The following is a 14,325-nucleotide window of genomic DNA, read 5'->3' as shown; positions in this document are numbered from 1 at the left end:
GTTGAGGCCTCGTCCTCTCCCTTATGGAACGTTTCCACTGGCTGAAGAGGTCAGTTTCCCCATCCTGTCACCACCAACCTCTCACCAACAGGAGCAGTGCACGGGGCTCTCCTTGCTACACACTGACTAGAAGAAGCACATCTGTGTATGGAAGAATTCAGTGTGATATTTACTACTGGGAGTAATAATAATAATAATAAAAGATGTTCAGGAATAATTTCAACTACATTCTCAGTCAGCAAAGCAATCATTAATGGATTCCTATTTTATTCCCCAAAGAGGAAAAAAGGACTGAGAAGTTCCCATTGGCTTCTCCCATCTGCCTTCCCTTCTCAGCTTTCACTTCCCATGTGGCTGGGGACATGCACGGTGGAGAAGGTGAGAGGCGGTGACATCAGGTAACTGAGTGAGACAAACAGCAGTTCCTCTCTCCCTCCGGAAGGCCCGGGGGGACGGAGAGTTCCTGATGGTTTTTTCTTTTTGTTGCACTGCAGACATTTCGTGCACACTCAGCGGGCTGGTGGAACACTTACACCCTCTCAACAGCAAGAAACAGAAAAGAGGGCTGCCACCTGCAGGGGACTGTGTGGGCCAGTCCTGCAAACCCAACATGCCATGGTTTATGGAGCCTTCATTCCCAGGGATGCCACTTTGGCCTCAGTGTGGAGGGTTCATGGTGCCTTGTCCCCGCTGCTGTTTCTGCTTCTGCTGCATTAACAGCTGCTCCAAAGCGGAAGGTCCAGGATGCATCATGGAACTGGACCAGATAGACTGAAAAACAGCCCAGAGCTTGTCAGCAGAGGTCAAACGTCGGGTTGTTTGAAAGGGATTTGTTTTTCAATCCCTGCCAAACATAAAGGCATACATGTCCCAAGATCCCCACCTCCTAAAAAAACATCCAGCTATTAGAAAAAGTTCTTGTAAGACCAAGTCTTCAAGACTGGTTACTTCCCATTAAGATCATTTTAAACCAGAAAAGGTGAAAGTATGTTTTATATAAAGTCTTTTGTTACTAAAACTGAGCTCCATGTGAGACCACAGAGCATTTACTAGAAAGGTTTTAGGCAAAGAAAGCATTTTTAAAATTAGATACCCTTCTTTTACTTGTTCAGAAAAGGCTTAAGTAAAATATTCCAAGATGAGTCAGAATTTTCTTAATCTTAGAATCCAAATAAAAACCTTCTTTATGTCTGTCCCCCTGAGGATACTGCTTTATCACTAGTACATTCACAATTAAAAAAAAAAAAAAACAACAACCCTATTTAAGAATCTTAGAAGACCATGTTTCTTGGCCTTTGCTAGATATGTGCTAAGAATCAATCAATTCTAAGGGCCTATGAAAGCAGAGACATCTCGTGTGGTTCTGGTTCCTAACCCACTCACCTTTAGGCTTTCCATGAGGACAGCAGAGGAATCCTCCATGGAGGGGCCATGGCCTGTCCAGGAACCACCTGGAGTGCTAGCCTGATGCCAACTGCTCTCAGAGGATGATGTTGCTGAGAGATAATCAATGCCAAATCCACCCATGGCTAGGAATGAAAAGAGAGAAGAATAACTCAAGAAAATGTTCTATCATTGCCAAACAGCAAAAGCCAGGGGAGGTTACACTAAGTTATTTCACTTTTGCTACACAATAGAGTTTGGGTCTCACCTGGCTTATCAGTTTTCCACCGATCTGCAGTTCTCCTATCCCTGTTATCTGGAGTCCCAATGGGTCCAAAGTTGGAGAATGGGACAGAATTATGGTTGTGTGTTGGAGGGGAGCTTGGCAGGCTGCTTGGGTTGGAGGAATGAGGAGATTGGCTGGCTGGTGTTGAATGATCTATTGAATAATAGCAACACAGGACATTAAATAGAGAAGATGTTTCACAAAAATATCAGGAATGAAAGTTTCCCATAGATTTGGTCACTTAAATTCTACTAAAAATAACCAAAGGGCTTTGGGAGAAAGACAAAATAAAAGCCTTAAGAGAATCTGCCATATGCACTAACTGGTCTTGCTGTACATATCTAAAGCACATTTTCTGCCTTTAAATAAAACAAAACAGTAAACAATTTTGCCAAGTGCACGCACTGTTTTGGTATGCCTACTTCAGATACGTATATAATGGTCTTCTCTATCAGAAGAGAACTGCCTAACCTTAAGAATTACTATCAATTCTCTATTTTAAAAAGTGTATAACTTTTCCTACAAAGAAAACTAAAAAACAGCTGGAAACCTTAAAATAAAACTCTTATTTACCTCCCTTATGACTGTGCTCATTACTAAAGGTATAAAATAGCTTTTTTAGTGGTATTAAGTGAACCAGCTCATCAGGCTTTTTTCCTATTTTCTTTCAGAAGTTACTTTAAAAACACACGAAAAAATTTAAAAAGTGGAGTTCCCATCATGGCTCAGTGAAAACGAATAGAGACTAGGAACCATGAGGTTGTGGGTTTGATCCCTGGCCTTGCTCAGTGGGTTAAGGATCTGGCGTTGCCGTGAGCTGTGGTGTAGGTCACAGATGTGGCTCAGATCCTGCACTGCTGTGGCGTAAGCGGGAGGCTACAGCTCTGATTCGACCCCTAGCCTGGGAACCTCCATAAGCCACAAGTGTGGCCCTAAAAGCAAAAAATAAAAAATAAATAAATAAATAAAATGAAAGCAAACAAAACCCACTAAAACACTAATATATTTAAAATTACAAAATCATGCTAAATCTTAATCGACTTGAGTATATGGGAAATGCAAGGTCTATAATTTCAAGGTTAGTTAGTACCTGAACTGGCTGGAAGTGATGGAGACCACGGAGTCCCCTCAAAAAGGGAGTAGAGTGATGTTTCCTGGGGGGCAATCGTAGGGTTAAGTTCTGCCTTGGAGCTGGTTGTCAGGTTTTTTCCATATACCTCATTGAACACACTGTTATTGGGATATCTTTCCTGAAAGGCAATGACCACCAAGTTATTAACAAACTCAGTCCAAAGAGACTTAGGAAAATGCAGTGCTCATGCTCATGGATGCTTGATACGTCCTAAGCTTTCTTGGCAAAACAAACTTCTGAAGGCTTTTATTTCTGTTTCTTTCAGTTTTCCTGTTTAATTCATTTGCCCTTTTCTTTCCTTCACCCTTGATTCCGCTCTATGTGACCCACCCAGGTTAAAAGTATGAATAATTCATTTGGCTGAATAACAGAGCACTGAGGATTTTAATATTAATGGGAAGTTAAACAGTTCAAACTATAACACACAAGCCTCTAGTGTACTCCAGTCAAAGAGGGGAGCCATAAAATCAAATACCTGGAAGACACCAATATATGGAAGAGAAAAACAGACGTACTGAAACAGAAGGGGAAACAAAATAATAACCCACGATAAAAGCACAAAGCAGGATTCTTCACTGTGTACGCACCTGATTGAGAGAGAATCCGGTGAGGGACAGGAAAGGGGATGAATGTGACATGAGCTCCGAGGGCTTCTCCAGTAAGGATTTCTTCACAGTCCCGGAAAAAAAAGGCAGTTACATCAGGCCTTCCACTGTCTTAATAATAAGTAACTTTAAGATACCATATACCCAAAGTAAAAGACTACAATTTAAGCATACTTATATGCTTATACTCACCAATCTTATACAATTTAAGGCTGAGAAGATGTAAATTCAAATTTGTTAATACCATGACACCAGCTAAGTGTCAGCTACCACAGGCGAGTCAGAGCCCTCCCTGATCAGCACCTCTAATCTAGTGCGGAGATCCTGGCAGGGAGCAGAAACCCTGGAAATTGGCAGTTCCGAGTGTTCATGAGGCAAGAACCTCAGGAACCCCTCCGTCAATAGCTGCATTTCAAATACTCTCCAAACAAGATGCTGAACTGTTTTCTCCCTAAATTTTTAAAGCACTGACATTAACGACTTTATAAAAGCTTTTAAATCATTTGACAACTTTTGTTAGCATGGTTCCTAAGCACTCTATTTGTGGTGCATATTAAAATAGTTGCGGAGTTCCTGCTGTAGCTCAATGGTAACGAACCTGACTAGGATCCACAAGGACGTGGGTTTGCTCCCTAGCCCTGCTCAGTGGGTTAAGGATCGAGCATTGCTGTGAGCTGTGGTGTAAGCCAGCAGCTGTAGCTCCCATTTGATCCCTCGCCTGGGAACTCCACATGCTGAGGGTGCAGTCCTAAAAAAAAAAAAAAAGTTGCTAAAGTCAAGTTGACATTTATCAGCCCTAAGAAAGTAATCAGGAAGGAAAAAAAAAAAAAGCCAAATCTCTGATGCTGTCACTGAATAGTTGGGTGACAAACAAACACCTGCTTCATGCAAGGCACCTTCACAAGCATTATGTCATGAACTGTATTAAATACAAGAAGAGCTACAGTCAAGGTTTTATAAACATCAAACAAACAAACAAACAAACAAAACCCACTAAAAAGCTCTCCCTCTGCTTGCTCCACCATCAGCTTCACTTCCAACGGAAGGGGCAAGCACGGCAGGAACTAAGGGATTAGGAACCAAGGGGACAGAGAGGACTTCCTCTGCGCCCCTCAAGCCACCTCGGTAAAAAAGCAGCAAGAAAGGCAAACACACAGAGGCGTGAGCTCAGCTGCTGGGTTTTCCACACACCTAGGTGCTGCCATTATACTACTACTGTCTAGGTGTTTGGAGGATCTGATGGCCACTCACTTGGGAAAATTCTTAAGGGAACTTTAAGTGCCAGGGACAGTGGTGTCTGTCATGAGTGCACTTTCATTTCATTAACGTTTCCTTGCTCAGTGTTCATGGGAAAGAAACAGCAAGAAAGTGGAAATCAGAACTGTTATGTTTTATTAAGATGGCATGATCGGAGGGGAAAAAACCTCACAGCAAACATCTTTCTTACAGTTCCCCACCTCAGTGAAATAACAGGTAAACAACATATCCTTTGAAATGTAGACTGGGTTATAGCGGATTATTTGTTAAAGGCACCACAAATCAATTCTTAAGCTTTATTTTACGTCATTCTAGTTATTTATCTCTATATTCACTCATTTATGGTATTCCAACAGTGTTATAAAGAGAATCCTCTTCATTTCCATTCATTCTGACTCTGGCTTTACGAATTTGGCTCTGAATTTAGATCAGGGCTCTTAGGTAACCAAACAGAAAAGGACAACATACTGTTTAGTAAAACCATCTAGAATCTTTTCATTCAGTAAAACACCTAGAACATTATTTCATTTCATACTCTGAACACACGAGGAACTTTCTCCTAAGCAAGATTAAATGACACTGAAATTCCTGGGTGCAGATGGAAGTGACACCTGAAAAGCAAGTTAGTTTGCCAGCATCACAACCTGGGTGTGACCGGCCCTACAGGATGCTTTCCAGATAACACATAAACAAAGCTATCACTCTCAGATTTGGGGAAAATACGACTCAGAAATGTTTTGCCATGTTTTACTACCATCTGAAGATTAGTTTGGGCAATCAGAAAATAAGTTTTAAAATTCTGTAAAAAAGGAAAGCCCTAGAAAAGAAGACACCATCTACTCCAAAATCTCAGAAAAGAAGCTGAGGTTAGAACAAGAAGTATTATGTCAAATACATACAAAGAGGCTTCGTCCAGGAAGAGAGGCGAGAGGTCCCAGCAGAGCTGGGTAAAGATCAGGAGGGTTAGAAAAAATCAGCTCTTCCTCTTCCTCCAAGGCAGCCAGACTCTTTAACAGGTCCGGAGGAAGCAGAGGGGAGCCCTTGGGGTCCTAGTGACAGAAAGGATCACAGTGAGATGCAGTAAGGGGTGAGAAAAGCACAAAGAAGTAGCAGCGTGATTAGGGAGATCAAAGCAACTAAAGTCAAGGAAGAAACAGTGAATAGTGAGACAGGATTATGTTAAGAGGAAAAAGCTCTGAAACACCAAAGCAAAGTGATACAAGGACAATGGTAGAGAAAGACTGCCACAACAGAAAGAAGCACAACAGTGACAGACAAAGAGCAGAAAAGGTTAACTTGGGCAGTAAAACAATGCCACAGAGCAAAGTGATTAGCATAACTGTGCTAACAGAGAAACAGCTTTTTTTTAAAAAGTTAAAAACAATCCCCTGTTTATCATGAATAAAAGGGGCAAGGATGGGGGAACTCTGCTATCAAAGACAACTGGCTGACTTTGTTCCTCTCAGAAAGCAATTTGTTAAAATATGCAGTAAACCTATTTTTAAACTTAGATGATTCAGCCCAACTGAGAGGAGCTTTGTCTCAGAATTCTCTAACATGCTGTGTTAGAGATTTCTGCACATGATTTCTCTGCCAGACCATCACAGTTCAAAATCAGGAACAGGATTCCTCAGCCTCCCCAAATCAAGCACACTGTGCAACTGTGAAGAGGAGACCGAGAGCTGCACCCACCTACAAAACAGCACTCTATAGCACTAATGAATTAGAATCTCTTTTTTAAAAATAAACATCTACTTGGGAAATTCAAAAGATATGCAGTCCCAGACCTATCTCTGAAGTGCCTGGTGACAGGAAAGGACACGCACCTCAAATGGCATCCTGGGCACAGGATCCTGCTCTGGACGGAAGACTCCTGGGGACCGTTTGCCCCTGCGGTCCATGTTGGCTTGCTGTGACATTACAGCTCTGTTACCAGCCATGCTGTAGGAAGAATCCCAGTAGAATTCTGGGATCTTGACTTCTGAGGGATTATGGTTATATGGCTCCATGGGAAAAGGCTTCATTTTTTTCTCTAGAGGCTGTTGCTGCATTACAGGAGGTTGCAATGACGGCTCAAACAGTTTTATGGGGTCTTGGGTTTGAAGGTAGTAGGGCTGTTTCACAGGCATGATTTTCCCTAATGGGCCTTGAACCTGAGGGGGATTCCACAGCTGTTTGGAGGCATCTGCCTGTGGATACTAAAAAAGCGATAGATGCCTGTCACCAAGATGAGGATAAAATGCAATGTTACTTACACTCAGTAGTGAGGAATCACAGAAAGAACTTGAGAGATTTACCACCAGCAAAACTCTAGGCAATACAGTTTCCTTTGCCCTTTAGGTTTTTTTTTTAAATGCACAGAGCTTTCTGGGAACACATTAAAGAGGTTTAATAAACGAGGGTGTGCATGTGGGTGGGCGGACATACTTCCCCTTCCGCTTCAAGTGCTGTGGGGATGACTATTTAAAGCTGGTGTCACATCACTCTTAACATCTCATCAAGATTAGGATCCCATTTCCCTTCTTACATTAGGTTCAAATAGGGGGAAATTATTTACAGAAAACCCTTCTTTATAAAGCTGGCAACTAGAAGGGACAAAGAATGGTAGTTAAGATCTATTATCCCTTACAAAAGTAAAAAGGAGAACCTCCGAACTTTCCTAAACAGCAAAGAGAAGACTTAAGTGTTCCCATCATCATTGCAAGTCTAAGCATGAAGCAGCTGAATGCTTAACTAGTATTTTTAATTAACTAAACACTAAATAATTTCAGCCTTCCCCCTCCTTATTTCAGCTGGACTGTATATGCAACTGTAACTTACCTGCTGGAATCCAGAGTGGTGAGGAGGGCTTTTCCCCAAAGCTGGCACAGCTTTTGTAGGGGATTGCTGTTGCTGAGCTAGAGCTTGAACCTGCAACTGGCTTGTAGACTGTGCTGTTGGCTGAGCTGGTAAAGATGTAAGGGGTTGCTGAGAAGGTGGCTGTGGTTGTTGAGGTCCCTGGTTCATTGGCCCTGGTCCAGAGGGCCGTTGCTGGCTGTAAGGAATGTGGGACTGTTTCCCAGCTTGCACCTGGTTTCCTGCTGGAGAGTGAGCTGTAGGCTGAAGAAAGGTTCCTGGGACAGAAACACCAGCTGGGAAGGTGTAACCTGAGCCCATAGAAAATGCCACAGGAGGGGGGATAACATATGTTGGGGGCGGGAACCCTTCAAAATAGAAGAACACAGCTTTAGTTCTAAGGAAACTTAGCCAAAGAAAGGCAAAAATTAGTCATTTTGGGGTGGGGTGAAGAAGAGGTCCCCTAATAAATTATAAAAGACAGGGACCAACCATCAAGGCTGGGCAAGTGTCAATCTTTAACCTGGTTTCAAGAATTAAACATAGACTACTGACTGCTACTTCTAGCCACTTAAGTAACTGAGTGTCTCTCTCTCTTTTTTCCTTTTTACATCCGCACCTGTGGCATATGCAAGTTCCCAGGCTAGGGGTCGAATCATAGCTGCAGCTGTGACCTACACCACAGGCACAGCAACATAGGATCCGAGCTGCATCTGTGATCTACACTGCAGCCTGCAGCAACGCCAGATCCTTAACCCACTGAGCACGGCCAGGAATTGAACCCACATCTTCATAGACACGTTGGGTCCTTAACCTGCTGAGCTACAATGGGAACTCTTAGAGTGTCTTAAAGGTTGTTTCTTAGATGCCATGTTTTGTGACAGGAATTCCTTCATAACAACAAGCATGCACATGTACACAAACTACAGAGAAACAGCTCAAAAATAATTTCATAAACATTACGGAAAAGAGAACTTCCTTTTACCTTTTAACATTATGGTTTAGTTATGTCACTCAAAGTATAAAATTACTCAACAGGTGAATAGAAACTCCTACACAAATGGAATTCAGCAGAAGAAATTACAAAACATGTATTTACCTGGCCGGCTGGGAAGAGGAGGAAAGGCTCCAGGGTGATGAATGGGGATGAACTGGGAGTTACTTGCTTGACTTGGGGTTTGAGTTACAGGTGTTTTCCTGGCTTCAGACACTGGAGTCTTTCTTAATTCTGTCTGCGATTTTACCTATGACCAACCAGAAGCAAAACTATAATAATCTGAAACTCAAAATTTGTCAAAAAGAAGCACCTACTCTAAGAAAGTATTTAAAACCTCGTTATGTCAAAAAAAAGTATGTGTTGAAGATATTTAATTTTGTCTAAATTTAAAATGGGAAAATCAAATTATTTTGCTGCCAATAAAAGATAGAAGGGCTTAATTTTACTTGTGTGTAATTCTTTCGCTTGCACCAAATCCTAAAAGTACAAAATGTAGAAAAGACTTTAGGATTCATTTGTTTTACAAGCAAGACACCTGATGCCAAAAGGTTAGAAAACTTGCCTGTGATCTTATGCTACCTGTTACAGGCCCCAGGGCCCCGAATACCCTAATTCATTAAGTAATGTACATGAATTATGAATTAATAATGACCACTAACCCACAGACGAGACACTCTGGCCTTTAGTTTAACTTTATCTGGGCCGTCTTAAGGGTACCAGTTGGGCATCTACCCACCACCCTGCAACCCTACCACCCTTCAGAATAAATGAGGATACTCTGAGCAGTAAGGAGAGGCCCTATATCCTACACATGGAGCCAGAGAGAAGTAGATGCCATATGCATTGCTCAAGTAATACAAAGAAGAAGAAAATGAGGGGAAACAGGTAGCATTTATAAAAGACTTAGGATGACATACAGAGCGTGGCGATATGACTACTGTCAGGTTTTCTTTAATCATCGATAAGGAGATTTAAAAGGGATAAGAAAAAGAGATTTTGTTTTCCAACTAGACCTTTTTGGGAGGCAGTTCCAGAGAATGGAGGCAGAGCAGGCAGCAAATGCTGAACTCTTTACACCTAAAACACTGGTCCTGCGGCTTTATAGTTCTTTTGGTTTTTTTTCTTGCCTTTCCCTAGCACTTCTCACTCTCTCCATGCCTTTTCTTAATTTCTAACATGTTTTTCTCTATGTTTCTCCCCCTACTATTAATCTTAAAATGTAACTGTTATGTTCTTATTCCTCCTCCCTCTGGCAAAAACAAGAACAACAAAAACCAAAAAACAAAACAAAACAACCCCCCCCCCAAAAAAAAACCCCAACGCAGTAAGGGAAATACATTTCAGGTACTGTTTACTGGCAAGCAGCCTTCAAAAATGTAAGATTCCTCATGCCTATTGCAAACAAACACTTTTGCCAAAACGTGTTAATGAATCAACTAGCTATAGGCATTTACATAAACGTGAGTGGTACTAATAAAACCAGCAGAGAGAAAAGACCTTTTTCTATTTATATGAAATCATCTCTCTCTCTCTTCGGAAAGGTATTTAATAAAACAAAAAAAGCCATAACCAGTTACAAATAACTGAGCAGTGTTTATCTTTTCCCAGTAAGACTTGGGTTCTCGCTTTACAAATTCACATGAACCAAGGTAACACTAAAGTTATCTTGACAGGTACAACGTCAAGGAAAAGAACTTCACTGTTTCCAAGAATATATTTATTTTGTATAGTGAATCTGGAAAAACAAAAACAAACCAAAAACCAAAAACTGTGTAAGCCTTAACACTGGTTCTATGGGATCTACAAAAGACTGCAAGTTTCCCACTATAGCCTCTGGCATCATACCTTCCAAATAAAATGCAATTCTTTGTGGAATTAATAGCTTTGTGACTAGTCATTTCCGTGACTTTAAGTGGGGAGAACTGATAAACATGTCAAATCAGGTTGAGATTTTTTTTCATTCTTATTACAATTCCTGAGAATTGATGGAATACCCATCTACCAGAGCTCTTTACATGACCTTACTCTGCAGCCTTCTAAGAATGCATTCAAGCTTCCAGAAGAGCCAATTCTCAAGGCTTTAGGAACAAAATGAAAACTCTTGCCTTTTGTGTGAGCCTTCCTCTACCTGCTTTATAGTTCAAATACAGCTTACCTGCACTGCCACACTCTGCTTTCCTGTTTCCTGTAACTTTTCTAAGGTGCATTTCTTGGTTTCTGTTTTCCTCTTGGTGGTGTCCTTCTTTCCATCATTCTTAGTTACAGTTATTCCTTTGCTATAGTCCCTTCTCACCTCTTTGGGAGGAAAACTTCTTCCTTGGTCTCTGTTCCCTTCTCGTGGCTTAATGTTCTCTTTGAAGGTGACCACTGGTTTCTCTCCTGTGTCACAGTTGTTGCTTAGATTCCGGCCTGTAGACAGCACTGACTTCAGTCCTGGGTTCCCATCGGCAGCCAGGGATTCTATCATGGATGTCTCTTGCAGAATGAGGTTCTCTTTGGCTTCACTGGGGTCTTCCAGTATTAACTCTGGGATTTCTGTGATAAACAACAATTTCCCTACCTCATTTTCACACTGAATCAGCCTAAAAAAGTAAAAATAAATCCATATATGAAAAATATAAATCTAAAAAACAATAACAATTGAACTGTGTATGGGTCCCACAGCCAAAACATTCCCAGTCTCAAAATGTGGGAAACAGCAGGATATAACGGTATGGATGTAGGTAACATAAAAAGCAGGTATGTAGAAATTCCAACTCTCATTATCCCATTTAACATCACAACACATTCCCATGCCCTTTTAATATTTTCTAATAATTATAGCTATATTTACTGAGGATGGTTTAAGCACAAGACACTAGACTAGGCCCTTGAAGTAGCGATAATTCCTATTTTATAGGTGTGAAAAATGAAGCTTGGCAGTATTAAGTTTATTCCAACATGCAACAATGTAAGTGCTTCCATTTTATACAAACCTGAATATAAAAATGAATATGAAATAGTTACTGACTCTGAAAAGGTTATAATCACTTGCAGAGATCTTAAGGACTCATACCTAGGGAAAAGTGGTGGAACTAGAAACTGAAATCAAATGACTCTAAAACCTATATCCTTTCTATGACACCAACTACCAAATCTACTTTTATTTAACCAGCCACTAGCACCATCCTGGTCTGTCTTGACAGAAACTGACCACCATGCCCCTGTCAATACAAATCACTATTAACTGTGAACAAACAATTTAGTTAGGTTTATACAGACATTTATAAATTAGAGCAGAAGCTCATAAAAATGATGGAGACAAGGATAGTTCCTCTATAATAAGCAGTGTAATGAGAGAACAGAGATTAAATAAAGCGATACATATACGATCATTAGGGTCATAATTTGAGTTGTGTTACCAGCATTTTGACTTGAGTTTATAATCAATAGGATTATACCAGAGTTTAAAACTCATTGGGGGGTGTGTGTGTATGTGTGTGTGTGTGTCTGATGAGGAATACCTTGGCTGATTATCTGCGATCCATTTGCCTATAGAGATCAAGCGCTGCTGCCGTATTTGTCGCTGCTGACCCTCTTTGTCTCCTGTAATACCCTGGTGGCCTTTGGAAAAATCCAAGTTCCTAAAATTGATATAAGAAAATTACAGAAAATTAAACTGCTAAAGATATTTTCCAGGCAATCAAGTTCACCTAATGAACTGCAATGGCTTCAGATTTTTCCATATGGGTTAACTGTTTGATGTCATCAGCTTTGTTTATTTGAATTTATACTCGCCAAAATTTTAAATACAATGAAACAAAGTAGATACTATACAAACGTCACTACATTATCATGATATTCTTACTTATATTTAACTTTGTAGTTGGGAAGTTCAAATCAATCCCAACCTTTTATTAGGAAAGATTCTTTTATTATAAGAGTAATGTTTTCATTAACACTTACCTTGCGTCATAAGCAATTTACTTCAAATGATCATGGCAATGCCTACTCCAACAAACAGTATTAATCTATTCACTTTAAGGTGGACCAATTTAACTCAGAAAAATGTATAAATATAAAGTATAGAGGGCAAAGAACTCACTGACATTAGAAAGGCAAGTCAACCTAAAAAATAAGATGTTTTTTCATTAAGCTATTTTTAATTAAAAAAAAAAAAAAAAGAAGAAGAAGCATCTAAGAATGGCTAGGCAGTAGGCCAGATGCTGGGGATACAAAGATAAATGCAAAATAGTTCCACCTTAAGGAACAATTATGATTTAACCTGAAGAAATAAGAACTAAGCAAAGGATAAGAGAAGCATAAAAAAGAAGGGCTAGTTTCTTCTGATAAGCTTTGGAAAGGTTTCACAGAGTAAGCGATACCTGAGTTAGATCTTGGAGAGGTGTGATTAAGTGCTGACAGGTTGGCAGGCATAGGGCAGAAGGAGGAAATGGGAATGCTCTAGGCACAGCGTGAACAAAGTTTTCAAGGAATGCAAGTACAGAGCTATTTAAGAATGGGACATAGTGTGTGTGTGTTATGTGTAAGTACTGGGGGGGAGGAAGGTGAAAGTGGTAGAAAAAATGGCTGAAAAACTAAGCTTTTGGACATTAAGCTAAAAAAACATGGTAACAGCTAGGGACGGGGTAAATCCATGCTTATACTAGCAATGGGACATCATCAGGTGTATACTTTAAAACCTAACTGCAGATGCTAAGTAGAAATGGACTATATGAGGAGAGGAACTTTTAAGCAGAGAGGCTGATTAGGAAGCTTTTTTATATTCTGTGTAATCAGTGATAAAAGCTACCTACCTGAAAGAAGGTCTCAAAGCCAAGAATCCTTGTAACTCAAATTCCTCTGGAAGTGGTGTAGCTAGAGAGGACAAAAATCAAGATGTGTAAACATTTTAATTAAAACATTTTTGTTCAGCAGAATACTGTTTCCTAAGTTTAAAAAAAATGAATGTTTTCTAGACAGAATCAATAGTGCTCATGGTTTTCTGTTCTTCTTTATAGTAATCCTATTAAAATAACTTACCTGTCAAACCCCTGCATGTTGGTTTTGGGCCCTAGACATTGCCCTAACATGAACCTATGACTCAATGCCAAGGAGGATGCCTATGATGGACTACTCCCCACCCCCACCGCCGAGTAGTCTCAAAAATTCACAGCCTTAAAGATGCCTCCAGTAATCATGAGGTTTGGATCATCTCCTTGTTAAATGAAAGCACCGACTATCAACACTGACATCACCTGGGAGCTTGTACGAAATGCAGAATCTCGAGTATCTTCCCAAACCTACTGAATTACAAACTGCATTTTAACAAGATCCCAGGGGATTCATTTGCAAATTTGATGCCTGTGGAGCACTGACCTAAGAGGAGAAAAATAATCAGAAAGGAGTCAACTACGGATTGTTCAGTGCAGGTTTATATATAATGGGGAAAATGTCAAAGCTAATGGACAATGATTAAATAAATTATGATAAACCCACAGGATGGAGTATGAAGTAGCCTGTAAAAATCATGTTTTAAAATGTTTAAATGACAAAGGAAAATGCTAACTATATAAAGTTAAATTTAAAAAGCAGATACAAGAACAAAATAATGAATGCCATTTGCAGCAACATGGATGGAACTAGAGACTCTTGTACTAAGTGAAGTCAGAAAAAGACAAATACCGTATGACATCACTTATATCTGCAATCTAATATATGGCACAAATGAACTTTTCCACAGAGAAGAAAATCATGGACTTGGAGAATAGACTTGTGGTTCCCAAGGGGGAGGGGGAGGGAGTGGGATGGATTGGGAATTTGGGGTTAATAGATGCAAACTATTGCCTTT

The 14,325-nt window shown here is 40.2% G+C and overlaps 1 protein-coding gene across 7 annotated transcripts in view; it reads right to left on the bottom strand.

Moving 5' to 3' along the window:
• Positions 1-250: 250 nt before the first annotated feature.
• Positions 251-14,325, bottom strand: part of SMG7 (SMG7 nonsense mediated mRNA decay factor) — a 76,684-nt gene continuing 62,609 nt past the window's right edge. For 2 of the 7 annotated variants that reach the window (XM_047754428.1, XM_047754429.1), the window contains 12 exons: positions 13,292-13,352; positions 11,999-12,118; positions 10,651-11,077; positions 8,598-8,742; positions 7,484-7,866; positions 6,490-6,861; positions 5,563-5,712; positions 3,389-3,469; positions 2,760-2,919; positions 1,652-1,822; positions 1,384-1,529; positions 251-771 (listed from right to left, as the gene is read on the bottom strand). In XM_047754428.1, the coding sequence (XP_047610384.1) occupies positions 658-771; positions 1,384-1,529; positions 1,652-1,822; positions 2,760-2,919; positions 3,389-3,469; positions 5,563-5,712; positions 6,490-6,861; positions 7,484-7,866; positions 8,598-8,742; positions 10,651-11,077; positions 11,999-12,118; positions 13,292-13,352 (2,330 nt within the window). In that variant the 3' untranslated portion in view covers positions 251-657. The remainder of the gene's footprint in view (positions 772-1,383; positions 1,530-1,651; positions 1,823-2,759; positions 2,920-3,388; positions 3,470-5,562; positions 5,713-6,489; positions 6,862-7,483; positions 7,867-8,597; positions 8,743-10,650; positions 11,078-11,998; positions 12,119-13,291; positions 13,353-14,325) is intronic. The other 5 variants (XM_047754430.1, XM_047754432.1, XM_047754431.1 and 2 more) reach the window with 3 other exon arrangements.

The sequence above is a fragment of the Phacochoerus africanus genome, chromosome 11, assembly GCF_016906955.1.
Source record: "Phacochoerus africanus isolate WHEZ1 chromosome 11, ROS_Pafr_v1, whole genome shotgun sequence".
Lineage (NCBI taxonomy): Eukaryota > Metazoa > Chordata > Mammalia > Artiodactyla > Suidae > Phacochoerus > Phacochoerus africanus.
Note: the sequence above shows the minus strand (reverse complement) of the source record. Positions and strands in the feature narration are given on the sequence as shown.